Source organism: Hylobates moloch, unplaced genomic scaffold (assembly GCF_009828535.3).
Source record: "Hylobates moloch isolate HMO894 unplaced genomic scaffold, HMol_V3 SCAFFOLD_8, whole genome shotgun sequence".
Taxonomy (NCBI): domain Eukaryota; kingdom Metazoa; phylum Chordata; class Mammalia; order Primates; family Hylobatidae; genus Hylobates; species Hylobates moloch.
Window position 1 is genome coordinate 111,590,636 of NW_026652283.1, and position 17,792 is coordinate 111,608,427.

General features: G+C 34.2%; 1 protein-coding gene across 30 annotated transcripts in view; it reads right to left on the minus strand.

Moving 5' to 3' along the window:
* PCM1 (pericentriolar material 1) overlaps positions 1 to 17,792 on the minus strand; it is a 105,017-nt gene that overhangs the window by 77,917 nt on the left and 9,308 nt on the right. For 11 of the 30 annotated variants that reach the window (XR_009214647.1, XM_058443321.1, XM_058443316.1 and 8 more), the window contains 7 exons: positions 14,241 to 14,358; positions 12,557 to 12,802; positions 10,930 to 11,199; positions 10,066 to 10,236; positions 9,764 to 9,880; positions 8,091 to 8,279; positions 2,526 to 2,703 (listed from right to left, as the gene is read on the minus strand). Coding sequence is in view for 29 of the 30 variants with exons in the window: in XM_058443321.1 (XP_058299304.1) it covers positions 2,526 to 2,703; positions 8,091 to 8,279; positions 9,764 to 9,880; positions 10,066 to 10,236; positions 10,930 to 11,199; positions 12,557 to 12,802; positions 14,241 to 14,336 (1,267 nt within the window). In the remaining variant the exon portion in view is untranslated. Of the gene's footprint in view, positions 1 to 2,525; positions 2,704 to 8,090; positions 8,376 to 9,763; positions 9,881 to 10,065; positions 10,237 to 10,929; positions 11,200 to 12,556; positions 12,803 to 14,240; positions 14,359 to 15,092; positions 15,354 to 17,792 lie in introns of those variants that run through there. The other 19 variants (XM_032162372.2, XM_058443326.1, XM_032162375.2 and 16 more) reach the window with 4 other exon arrangements.

Consider the following 17,792-nt stretch of genomic DNA (forward strand, 5'->3'; position numbering starts at 1 on the left):
TTTTGTGACAACAATTTTCATAACAGTTACTGTTCTACTAACCAATAACTCCACCCTTAACCTCACTTCTAACTCTCCAACTCTAAAACAGACATTGGTGGCCAGGTACAGTGTCTCACATCTGTAATTCCAACACTTTCGAAGGCCAAGGTGGGCAGATCACTTGAGCGCAGGAGTTCAAGACCAGCCTGGGCACCACAGTGAGACCCCATCTCTACAAAACTACAAAAATTAGCCCAGCGTGGTACATCACACCTGTAGTCCTAGCTATTCAGAAGGCTTGGGTGAGAGAATCGCTTGAGCCTGGGCGGCCGAGGCTGCAGTGAGCCAAGATCACGCCACTGTATTCTAGCCTGGGTGACAGAGCAAGAGATCCTGTCTCAAAAAAAAAAGATGAAAGAAAAAAGACAATTGGTTATAAATTGCTTCTGTTTTAAAGGAAAACACTACCTTTTTTCCACTGAGAACTGAGAATTTCAAGGCTATATGGAATCCTATATATTTAGTCAAAACTCTATGCTGAGAAGAAACAAATTACAGTACTGATAACATATGTAACTTGCTAGTTAAATGGTGAAAGGGACACTCTTTGAGGTAACATAATTATCCCAAGATAATGTCTCATATACCAGATTAAATACTGTAATTGTAGCTTTTCATGGCTTTTCATTAGTATGCCCCTGCAAAATCTCATAAATACAAGACTAAATTTATTTTAAAATTACTAAGCTAAAATTCTTTTTGAAATAGCATGAAGTTCAAACTCGTGCATTCTACTCCCATTCTCTGACTCATAATAGGGTATTTTTTAAAAAGAAATTATCTGCTTACTTTCAAAAGTTCATATTCAGAAACAGAAACAAGACCCCTGACCTAGAATTCAAGAAATGTAATTCTGCTAAAATTTTATACAAATCTAGGCAAGTCACAAACTCTGTAGAGTTCCTTCTCTATAAAACAGAAATAAGAATTAAAGCTCTAACCTAGAAATCTCTGATGATCAAATGAGATTATGCAAGTTTAGAGATTAATATTAACTATCAAACGAAAGCTTTTAAATCTGATATTCCAAACTCGAAAAATATTTAAAAGGTTAGTCATTAACCAAACTAGTATTAGTCATTACGTTAAAGTATTTTAATTGTCTTTTCCTAAATTATCTGTTTCCTAAATATAAAAGCTAATGGTACTTTAAATTTTACAATGGAGAAATGGGGACAAAAATCGATGTAATTATTACTATATATAGTACTATATACAGTACTATATACAGCTATATCATTATTACAAAAGAGTAAGTTATTGACCAGGCACGGTGGCTCACGCCTGTAATCCCAGCACTTTGGGAGGCCAAGGTGGGCAGATCACAAGGTCAGGAGTTCAAGACCAGCCTGACCAATATGGTGAAATCCCGACTCTACTAAAAATACAAAAATTAGCCAAGTGTGATGGTGCGCGCCTGTAATCCCAGCTCTCAGGAGGCTGAGGCAGGAGAATCGCTTGAACCTGGGAAGTGGAGGTTGCAGTGAGCCGAGATCATGCCATTGCACTCCAGCCTGGGCAATAGAGCGAGACTCCGTCTCAAACAAAAAAAAAAAAAAGAGTTATTTGAAAGTCATAATGTTCCTTGTGAGAATGCAAACTTAAATTAGGTATAACAGGGATTAGACAGCTGAGCCAGTGGGCTAGGTTTGCACAGCAGAATAAACTGATTGACAACAGGGTAGCCTTAGTGAGAACCTAAACTCACTCACAAAAACAGAGTGCTCAAAGAAGAGAAATTATTATTAGAAGGGGATGGTGGGGGACAGACTACTAGGAAACATAACTTAGTTTTGTTGAGTTTTAAGAACTAATCATCTCTTATTTTCAATTTAATGAGAAACTAAAATAAGTTTGAAGGTGATGATAAACTTACAAAATTAGATTGAATACTAATAAATTCAACACAACTTTCATCTAACTCACACATGGCTATGAGGAAAGGAGGAAGAAAATTTCTGAGTCTTAGGAAGAATGTACACACTATAAATATAGTTCTAAGGAGCCAGCATATACAAAAGGATATCTAAAAGAACAGCTACTACTAACCTTGAAGGCTAAAGATACTTTATAAATTTACTCACTGCCTCACTTAAGGTTTTAACCCTTTCTTGGGAGGCAAGCAAAGAATGACAATCCTAGCTGAATAAAATAGAAAAAAAGGAAATAAACAGATGGCGAGCCTTATCAGTCTGAGGTACAAAAACAGAACTACAGCCTGTCTCTTTTACCTCTTAAGGGTACTCTCTGATGAAAAGGAGAGCGATCTGGCTGTCTGCATGGTATAGTATGATGGCCAGGAGTTGTCCCTGCAACCTTTTTTGCATAACCAGAGAAAAACACAGGAAAGTATAAGCCTCATATGAAGGTTTCTAAACTAGACAACAATCAAGATCTGATTACGTAATAATCAGCATCCACCCTGCAATACAATTATGTATGAGTCTTCCTTACAAAAAGAATATTCTCAGACTGTGACATACCAGAATCATCCATCACTGCAATAGCTTGCTCTGCTTTATGTTGCAGAGCTAGAAGTGCAGCCTGCCGTCCCTGTAGGGCTCTTAGTTGCTCCTGTTGTTGTAACATTCTTTTTAATAAATCATGTTGTTTCTTCAAATTTTCTATCTCTTCCATAGGCTCCTGCTGAGGATGTCTGGCCTGGAAAATAAGACCAACAATACTTGTATCTGACTATTAAAATCCATGTTGCTGTTTCAACTATCAATGGCAAGGTATACACATTGATAACAAATTATTAAACATACAACCCTAAATATAGTTTTAGTAGACATCAAGAAAAAAGAGTAAGAATAGAATGATGACACAGAGATATATATAGCCTGCCACTTAAGAGGTAATTTCACAGTAAAAAGCTATAGGAATGAACAAAAGGAAAAGAAAGACATACAAAACATAAAATAAAAGGCCAAGAGGGACACACACACACACACGCGCGCACACACACACACACACACACACAGAAGAATCTACACACACACACACAGTGAAGAATACACACACACACACCACACACACACACACACACACACACACACACATACTGAAGAATCTAGGCCCCTACAGAAAAGCAGGAGCACATTATACTGGGTTAATGACCTGAGAGTCTTGTAATCCCAGCACTTTGGGAGGCCGAGGCGGGCAGATCACAAGGTCAGGAGTTTGAGACCAGCCTGACCAACATATGAAACCCCATCTCTACTAAAAACACAAAAATTAGCCCGGTGTGGTGGTGCGCACCTGTTATCCCAGCTACTCAGGAGGCTGAGGCAGGAGAATCGCTTGAACCCAGGAGGTGGAGACTGCAGTGAGCTGAGACTGCACCACTGCACTCCAGCCTGGGTGACGGAGCAAGACCCCATCTCAAAGAAAAAAGAAAAAAAAAAAAGACTGGAAGTAATATTTAAAAACAACAACAAAACCTAGAAAGCGGGCACACCTACTATTTCTAACAAAGGACTGAAATTTTAAAAATACATTTTTTATTTGATAATCTTATGTAAAAAGAATTTAATTTAATCACATCACATTATCAGACATATAAGAAAATAACAAATTTTATATTCTATATCAAAGGCACCATTATTTTCCTCTTAAATTATGCTCATTCATCTGAGTCTGATGACATAAAATGGAAGTAACTACTTCCAAATTCCCCGAAAATGCTAGGAGGTTATCATTTAGTCTAAAAGTAGAGGGATGGATTAACTAAGTGGCACTTACAAAAAATGATGAAATTTTAAGTGTTAATCTTGAAACTATTCAAAATGTAACCCAACAAGAAAATGGAAAAGCAAAGCAAGACAAATTTAAATACAACCTGGAAACAATATATTACAAACAAAATTATACATTGAAATGTATACCGTAATTGTATTTTTCATCACTGATTTATCTTTTAAAAAGTCTTTTATTTTAAAAGTTCAATGATTTTACCTAATATTTACACAAAATATTTCACTTTTGTTTCACTTAGGCAATTTTAAATTTGTACTGCTAACAAATTTTTGTTGGGTTATGTAAATTTTAAATAAACAAATGACTAAAGAGAGCAAAGAAGTTCAAAGATTTCTTTCGAAAGTAAAAATGCACTGATCTACACTTGCTATGCACATTTGATTCCCGGAGAAATTATGGAGCATGCAGATGGGCTCAAGAGAAACTCCCTTCTGGGTGACATCCTTTACAATACTACATAAAAATTTCTTTACCTCCCCAAGTAGAACTCATCAGTATTGTGAATAAACATGAGTAACTGTGGTAATATTTTACACTGTGACTTGGAAATCCATAAAATTAGTAAGTAAACAGATAAGTACATGGCAAAGAGTTAAATATTCAAGAAAGTTATGATCAAAGAGGAAGTTGGCTATAATTAGATTATTCCATGTAAACATCAGAGGTGCCTAGTCAGTGCCTCTCTATTCTAGACTATCTCTAGACTTCATGAACATGGGAAACAAACAGCCTACCTGGATCTTGGTAAGCCAATTATTTATTAGAGGTTTTTCTGTTGTCTTGAACCTCTAATAAACTGAAACTTTTAACAAATTAAGTACTGTTTACTCAGTTCTCTCCTATCTTATATAAGGGGAGTTACCTTGTAAATATTTACATCCATTTCTGTGGAAATTCATCCTAGTCTGGCTTATTTCCAGACGGTTTACATCTTTAGGAAAAAAAAACTTTGAAGGGTAGGGATAATTATCAACAGCTAGCCCTCTCAGAATGCAGCAAAAATAATTTTATAATGATTTCATCAAAGTCAACGGTAAAATGTAAAACCAAATCAAATAGGTACAGATATCAATGGAAGGAGTAAAAAAAATCTCTCCAGGTTGATCAAATACTCCTCTAGCAAAGCATAAATTTAATCAGGAGAAAAAAATTATGCAAATGAGAAAAAAGCATACTTTTTAAAAAGTTCTTTAATCCTTATTAGTCACAAAACTGTGATAACCTAATTATAAAGAATTCTAAGCTATTAAATACATTATCTTCAGATTTCTCACTAATCCAAAAATGAATTCTCAACAATTTTCAAAATTAGTGAAATATTACTACTCAATAACTTTCACATTCATATAAACATTTCAGACTGATGCTCAGAAAAACTGAGCCAACAGATGGGAGTACAGCCTATGATGAAATATACAGAAGAGGAGAAAATAAAAATATCTAGGTAGGAGTAAGAACACACCAGGAAGATGGCACCTGGAACAGAAATCAAAAAAGGATGCTAGGTGTATATTAATTCTTCAAACACATATTTTTCTTTAAACTTTTTTTGAAAAAGTCACTTTCACCAACTACATTTTTAGTTTACAGATTAAAAAAATAACTTAGGCATCAAACCCTGAGTTGTAAATATGTAGTAGTCCAATTTCAGAGAACTCTCAATCTTCCTTTCCTCTACTCAACTGAGGTTCTCCTAGTAATTATTAATGGATCCAAATGTATTTTTACAGCTTCAGACAATTATGTACTTCAATTTCTTCATGTGAAGGGTGAGGAACTGTAAGCCCAGAGAAGAAAAAGTTGTGACTTATCCAGTGTCAGTTAAGGGAAATCAGGTTCTTAAGTTCTAAGTCTTCTTTATGTCATACTAGCTGCTCCAAATTATGTGCTGGGTTCTAAATACAGAATTATAAGACATCATGTCTGAAGAACCATAGCTGGTTTAGAAGACAGGGCAAGGTCACACAAAATAACTAGCAATGATGAAAATAATGGCAAAACACAACTACAAGGTACAAAGAAAGCTTATAAATTTTAATAGGTGAGATTAAGTTGGGGGTCATGAGTATAGGAAAACAATGAAGGCATGGCTACTCGTAGAAGGGTTTCTTTTGTAAAATTATGCAAGACGTCATCATGTCTTAAAATATTTCATAAAGTGGAATGTGCCCTTGGTAGGCAGCTCTAGAATATCCATCATTTCATATCATGCGTAAGTCTCAAGGTTGCTTTCAACCTTGAATCTCATATAAGACCCTCAACTGTATTTTCCACTATTCTAACAGAATACAACATTTTGAAAAGATTCTAAGGAGAAAACAGGGTTGGGGTGGTAAGAATGACAGTTCCTGCAGAGCAGAGGAAAAATAAACACAGGTGGTAGGAATTAAGATTTTTTCCCTGAAGAAATTAAAATGATTTTACAAATAGAATACTAACAGAAAAACAATGAGACAGCCTTATGAATCAAGAAAGTCAAATGGAAATAAATGCCGAGAATTCAAAAAAGAATAATAATCACTTATAAGGATATTATTCAAAGAAACCTAAAAACAGAAAAGTTGTTTTAAATTATATGTAATGCCTTAAGAAAAAAAGAACTGGCAGATACTGTATTAACTGTTAACTCTTAAATTTTGCTTGTCACCATTCAGAAGGATTAAAGAGAATAAAATTCCAAAGGCTACCTATTATGCCTCATGTTTATTTGCTCTTCTCCAATGCCACTAGTTTTTAAAATAATCAGCTACTTTATTTACTCTACTGCTGAGCTGGGGCACATTTTACTTGATACTTGATATAATAAGATTCCCATAACTAATTTCAAACTGTGCTCTCAAATTCTTGTAGGAACCAGAAAAAATAAAAAATAAAAAAACTGCCAAAATATCTACAGGTTAACTTTTATCATTTGTAAATAGCCAGACACACCAAAAAAAAAAAAAAAAAAAAAAAAAACCCATAAAATAGCTACAAAATGGGAAAGTATAGTCCTAGGTAATAAACCAGCAATAAAACATATGAAATTAGTCTTACCTATACTCAATTAAAATAGTACTTTGCTCCTGCCAACAAATACGTGCACTTTTATAAATGGTATTTTTATTCAAACTCCTTTTTTTTTTTTTTTTTGAGACAGAGTCTCGTTCTGTCACCCAAGCTGGAGTGCAGTGGCACGATCTCGGCTCACTGCAACCTCCGCCTCCAGGGTTCACGCGGTTCTACTGACTCAGCCTCCTGAGTAGCTAAGATTACAGGCGCATACCACCATGTCCAGCTAATTTTTCGTGTATTTTTAGTAAAGACAGGGTTTCACTATGTTGGCCAGACTGGTCTCGATCTCCTGACCTCATGATCCACCTGCCTCAGCCTCCCAAAGTGCTGGGATTACAGGCATGAGCCACCATGCCCGGCCTATTCAAACTCTTTTATGTGGAACTACAAATAGTTGTCTTTAACTCTATCTGGAATGCCATTATGCAAATCATGGAAAATTAAAAAACCATTTAAACACTGCAGAAAAAACCAGCAAAAACAGAGGCAACGAAGACAACTGGATAATTTTTCCAAAAAAAAGGAAATGAAAGGGGTTTCCAAAAATAAAAATATAACCCAAAAAATCTGACATTAAAGTACCACCTAAATTTATTTATTTTTACTTATTTTTTTTTTGAGACGCAATCTCACTCTGTCACCCATGCTGGAGTGCAGTGGCTCACTGCAACCTCCACCTCCTAGGTTGAAGCGATTCTCCTGCCTCAGCCTCCTGAGTAGCTGAGATTACATGCGTGCGCCACCATGCCCAGATAATTTTTGTATTTTTAGTAGAGACAGGGTTTCGCCACGTTGGCCAGGCTGGTCCCAAACCCCTGACCTCAGGTCATCTGCCCACCTCAGCCTCCCAAAGTGCTAGGATTACCGCGCCTGGCCCCATCTAAATTTATAAACACAAATATCAGAAACAAAGGGCAACTGACTGCTGATCGAGGTTTAAGAACGTGTTATCAATTATATTCGCAATTTATAAAAAAGGGAATAAATTACATTTCAAAACCTTTGTTAATGTACATTAAAAACAGCTGACAGATATAAGCCATGGAGAGGTATGTAAGAAAGTAGAAAGAAAAACACTAAGGGACAGAATTTTACTAAAGCAAATTACAGTATGACAACTATATTAACAATATGGAAGAGTAACAGCAACAACAGAAAAGCAAATAAAGAAGAGGAAATATGAACAAAAGAAGTGCTCATTTAAAGACTTCCCAAGTTAATATTGTAAAGTATACCTTTGAGGGAAATCCACGTTTTCGGCTATATTTCCTATCAGGCCTCAGTTCCCTGTCATTCTGAGGTCTGTCACCTTTCCCTTTTGGACTTGTAGTAACGTCAATGTCTGAAACCTGTTCTTGTGAAGCTGAATTCCCTAGTTTGTCCTCAATGCACGGCCGAATTCTCAGACTAAAAGATGCCTCCTCCTTTATTAAATAGTGTAGCATATTAATTTCTTAACACAAACTCCTGTTTAACATATAAGCCAGCCTTGTAAAACAATTTAAAAAGTACCAGTCCACCTTTTTAAAAAAAAAAATATATATATATCAATCCACATCTCCCTCCAAGTGGCAGTAAACTTAGTCTTTTAAGTTTTCTGTAGACTAGACTTGCTTACTGTAACTAATCAAGCACCACATCCTGGGGAATTTCTACACTACACAATTGTTAAAGCACATTTTTAACATTTATTCTGCTACATGTTATTAGTCAACTTTCATATCATGATTTTATATTATGAAAGAAATTGTCATCACAATGAATACTTTATATAAATTACAATAAATCTCTACAAGTTCCCACTCCTCCACAACAGAATTCCTTTACCCACATTGTCCTAACCCTTCGATTTCTGCTGGAACGTAAGGAAGAAATTATGCCTAGCTCCACTGTAAATAAAAAAAGAATTTCCCCACAGTAAAATCCGTTCTTCAACAACTGTTTGGATTAGGCTCTCTAAGTATCTCCTGTTGAAAATAATGTAGAGAAAAGAAATCCAAATCACCTCTTCAAATTAGGAAGGTCCGGGAAGAGAAAGGAGGCAGGTTCAAGAATTATGCAGGTCAATACTAATAGGAAACAAACCTTCAAATTCCTAATGCTGAATGGCATTTTGAACACCTCAAAACCCAAAGAGATACATGTTTATCCTCTCAAAACAAAAGCTTTACTAGTCTGTAATAGGTGTTAAAAGTTTAATAATGCACAGTTACAGGCACACCTGTTTAAAATGCCTAAAAACACCCTAGCATTGAAACACATGAAGTTTTAGAAATCTTTCCTCAAAGTTTTGTAAATTACTATTTTTCAGAAAAACAGTACTTTACTTCACAAATTTCATTTTGCCAAGTCAGCAATTACAGCATTTTTCTCATTGTGAATAAATCACAATGTAAATGCTATCCTGTCCCATTTACTACTCTTTCTCTTGATTTTTCAGTCATCTGGTTTTGCTCCAGTACTAGGATAGAGCCCAAGAAATGAAAAATTCTAATATCCTTAAGGTGTCCTCAGTGACAAATGAACTTGGTTATTTCCAAAAGACTATATGCTAAGTAATCATTAATGTTGCCTATTTCCCTTAATTCCACCATCAATTTTAACTTGCTCGATGCTTCTTAAAATTAGTGAAGCTTTGCTTAACAAAACAAACTACAAAAACAATGTTTCTATAAACTGAAGATCAAAAATTACATTTTCAAATCAACCATTAAAACTATTTTTAGCGTTAATAAAACATAACTTCCGGGTTTAAATACAGAAGAATACATACAGCATTAACAATTTGAGGGGTTCTTCCCTGGAATACACTTTTCATTAAGGAACGCCTATAAAATAACATCTTGAAAACTGGGAGAAAAACTTAAACCTTCATTTCCAGCACTTTAATTACCAAAAAGCCGCTTACCGTGGTATCTGAAGCCTCAGACTGCACATCTATGTTTAGCGATGTGCTCTCAGCTACAGAACCAGATCCCACAGCTGAATCTATAGTCCGAACATCCTCCTCCTCATTTTCTCTAGCCTGAAATATTTTAGTGGTATAAATCATACAACTATTAAAATGGGCAATAAATTGTTATAATGGATGGCAAGATTTTTTGAAAATATGTTAACTCCTCTGGGGTGGCATCAGAATGTCATCAGTAAATATACACTGAGATACTACAAAAATAAGTCAATATGTTATTTAAAAAGCCTAATACTTACAAGGATTTTTTTAAGAAATTTCATATATGACTTCTCTTGTTCTTTAAGGTGATCTATTAGATGAGTAAGGCGCTCAACATTAGCAGATCTCTCATTTTTCTCTACAAGATCTTCCCGCATGGAACTAGCTTTAGTAATATAATCGCGAATTTGAACAAGCCTGCTTACAATCTGCAGGGGAAATATTTAAAAAAAAAAAAGCATGAAAGTACACAATATATAAAACTGAGGATAATTAGTTCAATAGCAACAGTTTTACAAATATTTATTTCAAAGATAACCAAAGACACTTGGATTATTGTGTGAATTAATACATGCAAAAAATCTGAATCCAGCTTAGATTTTAATCAAAACATAACTGGTAATACTTAAAAACTCCAATCACTATCAATTCAAAAATAAATTTCAAAATTTTAATCTACAGTATCTGAAAAATTTTACTCCTACAACTGCATATTATTTTTTATATAAACTTTCCTAATGTTTACATAATATTGTTAAAAATTAAATGTATTACAGTTTTACAACTACTTTTCAAAAGAATACTGCCATTTTAAAAAATTCCTACAAAAATCTATTAATCACTTTGCTTCCAATCCCCCTTTGCTAACAACTGGCAATATGCTATTTTGTAAATAAACAGAAGCCTTTAATTAACCTGAATATGCCATTTCTAAAATTTTTTTGGATAAACAGAAATTTACCCTATTTTAAGTAAATGTGGCAGATTAACGAAGAGGGTCAGTGAAGCACTTTGATTCCACCTAACTAAAATTCCTGTGTGCATAACCTAATTTTCCAAATCTTAATGTTCATATTTTGAGGTTTGTGAAAAGAATGAGCAAAAGAAACAAATGTGATCACCTGGCTGCTCTCCATTGCAGGTTCTCCCCTCCCATCTTCTTCAGACACCTGACAGTTTTGCAAGAGGTCATTACTTAAAGCAGAAGCAAACAACTCTTTACACTGTGCTGATCCAATTGTTTCTCTGTTTGGGGGACTTGTAGATGCATCTTTGCTCTTGTTAGTATTAATCTGCATAGGCAAAAAGTTGAAGGGCTTTCGGTTTTCACTAAGCTGACGTTTGTTGTTAGCAGCTGTTGCTCTACCTTGGGAATCACTTCCAATGCTTCTCTATATATGAAAAAGAAATCAAATCACACAAATATTAACCTTATGACAAAATTTTGTTTTAACCCCAATGTTCTTAGTTTCGCCATCAGATACTGATTCAGAAATTGCACACAAACAGCTTTGCAGTAAGACCTGAAAGAGCTTTGGCTCTGTAAGTCTTTCAGTACAATACGAAAATGTGATTAGCATTTTCTAGACTTCACTTTGTTGAGACAATTCAACCGATGAATATGAACAAGATTAGTGTAAATGAAGCACAGTCTGAGTACCCCTTATCCAAAATATGTGGGACAAGAAGTGTTATGAATTTCACTTTTTTTCAAATTTTGGAATATATGCATTAACATGAGATATATCCTAGGAAAGAGAACTGTCTAAACATAAAATTCATTTGTTTCATATGCACCTTAATACACATAATCTGAAGGTAATTTTATAAAATATTTTTAAAAATTTAGTGCACGAAACAAAGTTTTGACTGTGTTTTCACTGTAGCCTGTCACACAAGGTCAGGTGTTAAATTTTCCACTCACGTTGGCACTTAAAAAGTTTTGGATTTTGGAGCATTTCAGATTTTCATATTAGGGATGCTCAACGTGTCCTAGGACCATGGATCACACTTTAACTCATATTGCTTTTTATTACTTGCTTATAGTATTTTTATGGGCTTTGGACCCAATGAATCAATGTAATTAAAGTTGTGTCTATATGAAAAACTGTCTAAAAAAGTATTCAGCTCAGTGCCTGACATACAGTTAAGTGTTCAATAACTGATAAATAGATATAAATAAATGATACATGATCATTACCAACATCATTATCAGACTTGAATCTACCTTTCTACATTTTTGGAAATGTGTGTGTCTCTACGACATATAGATCTGACAGTGAAATATTTGTCAAGAATTTATTATCATTTCTACTTACTTTTAGATCTAAACTTTATTTTGGTGGTTATAAATAGAAAATAGTTTCATTCTACACTTGAGGTAACCCAGCACATCCCAAACTTAGCCAATGATGTATATACTAAACTGGAACTTTCCATTACTCAATACCAATTTTATTCAGTTACCAAAATGCAAAATTTAGTTTCATAGTAAAATCACTTGAGTTAGTCATATAACACAGTATAAAGTCCAGAAATGCATATCTTTAGCAAGTTTAGAAATGGGACTTCATTTCCTTCTGAAGAACACAGGGCCATCCCCAGTGATTAAAATTCTTTCCATAGGCACAGAAACTTTTTCTAAAAATAACATAAACAGCTCAATTTTTAATTCCTAAGACAAATTATTTTATCCATTTCAAGTATTTCTCACAGTAATAACTTGATTTTTAAAAATAATTCACAAACCTGATCTAAATCACTGAAGTTTATCCGCTGTTTCAATTTCTCTAATTCTGCCTGCTCTGGGACAGACATCTGACTCATGTATCTACTGTGTGGGAACGTATGTGGAATCTTTGTTCTTCGCCTTCCAACTCCTGGTGATGACTCCGGGGAAATATCATTAGTTACTCTTTTATCACTTTCTACACCAAACTTTTTCTTATTCTTTTCTGATGATCTATTTGCTTTCTTCTGTTGGGCACCCCAATCCTTTAAAAAAGTAAAAGCAAACATTAACCTGGCCTCTATCAAACCAGGAAAATAGTCTGGGATAATTAAAAAGTTTTGGTCAGTTTTAAAATTAAAAAAGACAAAATATTTTTGACAGACTTATACTCCTAGAGACAGATATTTACTTCTATGGACCCATTTTCCCCTCATTTTACATCTACCCTTAATTTTATAGCCCATCCTTCTGAAAATAATTATTTTCTTATCAAGATCACTAACAAATACAAATCCTCAAATGTCAACCCTAAAATCAATCTGAATATTTTCAAGAGGATTTTTTTACATTGTGATTTTCTATTATAAATAGCGAAATAAATTACAGATACCTTTACTGACCTCCTATAAAGTCAGTATGTACCAAAAAGAGATCTGAAATCGAATCAACCTAGGTTCTAAAACTAATTACTGTTTTCTGAAAAAACACTCCACTGTGTGACCCTAGGCTATTTATTTCACTTTCTACAGTCTCAGTTTCCTAATCTCTAAAATACTGTCACCTTCAAAATAGGATTAAAAATAATTAGTACCTAGCATTTAGCAAGCAATAAATATAGCTATTATTTTTACAGGTAAAAATGTACATAATAACAGCTAATATGGAGTTACAAAAAGTGCTTACAGTTTTAACTAGAAAACATTTTTATTTACTTAGTTATACCCACATAACCTAATTCATTCAACAAAAAGGTCTGTAAATTCCCACTTTATCCAATTGGAAAATTCTTTTAGTTACTAGTATAGTAAACCACTTGGGATATTTTCCTTATTTTAACAAAGCCCCCTTCTTTATGAATTGTCCTTCCACCCAATCTATGAGTGAATATTCCTGCCAACCTGTTACACTACTTACCTCACCCCACCCTCGCCACAGAAGACTGAAAAAAGAAACAAGTATCTAATGCAAATTAGGATAATCATACTATAAAATTTCAAATTGGAACTAAGAGGTAACTAGTCAGTACACAACCACACCCAAAACTAAAAACTTTAGAACGATGGGACAGCCACAGTATATCACATGGACCAGAGGAGAGAGAAAACTGGTCTATAAAGAGAAAGTTGTGTTACGCAGATACACTCAGAAGCAGAGTGAGGGCGGTAAAAACATAATTCTTGATAATTTCCCAATTCCTTCTCCCAGTCCCTTCCTAAAACCCAGCTGCATGCCTTACACACGGTTTCCATAAAAAATACACTTTTACATCTTTATATAACAGTAAATCTGCTTTGGGGCTTAAAAGCTAACTCAACTTGATTTCCGTGTCTTCAATTAATATAATAAACGGCCCAGGGTCCCTTAATATCTTGGCCAGCAAGTGTTTACAAAGAGCATCAGTGAGTTAAATTTGGTCAAGGGGAAAACTGCATTTTAAATATTAACAGCCAACAACACACCATGAAGAGTAAGGTATCATACCATATTGTTGAGCCTGTCATCAACATTCTCATTGCTCCAGTTTGGTAAATCCTGATCATTCATGCCATCTTCAAAGGGACCTCCTCCTGTGGCCATACTGGCTTTAACAATTAACTCTCTGCGAAACAAGTTAAGAACTGAGCTTTATAACACATAAAAAGAAGTTCAATTTTTAAATCATTCCATGAAGTTTAGCAATACAATCTTTGAAGCACTGATTTTTATGAACTAAAATGAGGCACTGTCAACCCCATCACAGACAAATTGATTTAGCTGTGACAGGCATATTATGATTAAAATGAGTTAGGTAGTTGGAATGACAGAGAAGGAAAGGAAAACCCCTGAATATACCTTACGCACACTAGTCTGCATGCTTGAAGATTACTTACTTAATTCAACACAGTTCCAAAAGGTAAAACAATAAAGTAGGAAAAATGTCATAAACAGCTAGACCCAGAACTTCTCTCAGGAAAGAAAGTATCTCTGTTCTGACAATGGACTTGGGATGAAGACGCTACCCTGAAAACACAGGCATAAGTTGTATGCCAAAGATTCAAAGAGGTGAGAACTGCTCTGCAAGAAACAAGAAGAAAATTTTGGTTTTAACAGGAAGGAAGGTACAATAGCAAGATGATAAGAAGGTGGGGAAAGAGAAGCAGGACTAGGGCCAAAAAATCTAAAAGTGCAGTGGCTAGAAGACATTTTAAGAATAGTGATGCTTACTACCCTAGTTTAATTTGTATTAGTGCTTTCTCTAAATTTTAGTAAAGACTACCAAACTCTAATCCTTCCCATAAAAATGGGGTTTTTGCTTGTACATGTGAAAATCAAGAAAGGGACTGAATTTCATACCCGGGTCAAAGAGATGAGAAAAAGCAGCAGCAATGGTGGAAGTAGAGGTTCAAAGGCAGAGATGATCATCAGAAAATAAGATTTCTGCATAATCTTGCTCAAGACTTTGGATTTCCACTAGCTGTGGAATTGTACAGGTTGAAGGGGTGCTAGTTGAGAGAGGAGAGGTTGAGATAATTTTATCTAAAATTCAAGGGACATAAAAAGTCGTTAAACTACAAACAAAAGCACTGACATTCGAAAGAGACAGTTTGGCCAAGGTCATTCAGCTAAAAATGGCAATAAAAAAATAATAGGCTGGGTGCAGCGACTCACGCCTGTAACCCCAGCACTTTTGAGAGGCTGAAGTGAGCAGATCACTTGAGGTCAGGAGCTCAAGACCAGCCTGGCCAACATGGTAAAACCCCATCTCTACTAAAAATACAAAATTAGCCGGGCGTGGTGGCAGGTGCCTGTAATCCCAGCTACTCGGGAGGCTGAGGCAGGAGAATCACTTCAACAGAGGAAGCTAAGGTTGCAGTGAGGTGAAGTTGCACCACTGCACTCCAGCCTGGGTGACAAGTGAAACTCCATCTCAAAAAAAAAAAAAGATTAAAAATTAAATAAATAGTAATAATGATAAAAATCCAAGTTGCTTTAATTCTAAGATCCTAATTCATCCCATTCACTGGAGAAAAAATATCAAAAGGATTATCAACTCTGAAAAAGTAGAATTTGTCCCACAGATGTTTTAATGCTAGAATATCTATTAGAATAACATATTACATTAACAAGTTATATAGCAAATTAAATTTTATCTCAAAATAAAAATGATAAAATTCAACAAAACATTAATTTTAAAAAACTTAAAAATCACATTGACCCTTCCTGTTATATTTTACTGTTTTTTTAATGAGTATATATTACTTTAATAATTCTCTAAAGAGTTGAAAATAAGTATAAACAAATAGTCAACATTATGCTTAAAATAAGACATGAAGGACATTTCTAATAAAGACCAAAATAAGAATGCTACATATCAGTTACTTGGCATTCTTTGAGAAATTCTATCAAGCAGACAAATATGAAACAGAAATATTAACATTGAAAAGAGAAAAGGTGGTATTCTTAAAGAGTATGTATTTTTTAAAAATCTAAAGAACGTCAAAATATCACCAATACCACTTAGAAAACATAATGGGGAAAAACGATGCTACTTATAATAGTGACAAATACATAAAATATCTAGGAATAATAATTTGGCTCCATGTCAAGAAGCACTATTAAACTCTATAAAACAATATGGGAGAAAAAATGTGAATAAGTAGAAAAACTATCTTCCATGATGGGAAACAAAACATTACAACCAACCACTTTTTCTAAATGTATATTGGCTTAATGCAATTCCAATTAAGATCCCACCGGGATTCTCCTTAGAACTTGACAAAATAATTCTAAAATTTATCTGGAAGAATAAACATGTCAGAAAAAAAAGTTACCATCTGTAAAATAAAAGCAAGAATAACAACAGAGGTCAGGAGGTTGGAACGCTAATCCAAGTTAGCTGGCTATATGGTTTCAACAATGCTGTCTATATGGTTAAATCAGTACTAGCTCAGGAACAAAAACCCTCAAATACATGTAATCAGAAAAATGTAGTAAGAAAAATTAGTAACGGCTAACACATTTTATTTTGCTTACTATATGCCAAACACCATGCTAAAATGTTTTATGTCCATTATGTCATTTAAGCCTCACAACAATTCTATGATGTAGGAGTGAGCAACTGATAGAACAATTTGCTAACAGATTTGAAAAAGATACATTTGGAGCTTTAACAGTCTTTCTTAAGTGGTATTCTTCACCTCAATCACAGAAGAGAGAAAAAATAGTTTGAGTCACTACTTTCTCAATTCTCCCAAGGATGGTACATATCCAGTACCATCCATCCCAGACACACAGAAAAAAAGTTAATTCACAGTAAACAACAGATGCCTTAGGGTATTGGAGCTTAATTCTCTCCCAACTGAGAAAGGCTGCCTTATATCACACTATCAAAATAGTCAAAGATTAAAACAGAATTTTAAACATCAATTAAGATTTTAAAAAGACAAGAAAATTGAATGGTTTTTAAAAATAGAGAACTTACTAAATTTAGAACACAAAGAAATAAAAAATAAAAAGTTCAACAGATTTTATTCACATAAAAGTAAATCCTAAGTGTGCTGGGAATAGTAAATGACAGCTTGGGAGAAAAAAAAATGTCAAAGAAATACTAAGTATAGTTAATACCTTTGTTATACAGAGAATCTGTTTTAGAAAAAAAACTGGAGAAATATAAGCAAAACAAGTAGTTTGCAAAAAAAAAAAAACATAAAATAATACGAATATATAAAGTCCAGCTGCAAATTAAGAAACTATTAAATTTGCTAACTTTCATATAAATTACATATTATCTAATCCTGATGACAGTAAAAGGAAAATGGAATTCTCAGACACTATATTGAGAATATAAACCAGTATAACATTTCTGGAAAGCATTTTGGCAATACTGTATCAAGATGTAAAACTGATTTTTTGACGCACTAATTCTACCTCTCCATACGTAATCTAAGAAAACAACCTTAAATATGGTGGAAAGAACTATAATGAAGTTGTTTACTACGCTACAATTGTGATAAATTAAAAAATAACACTAAATGTCAAATGACAAAATCAATG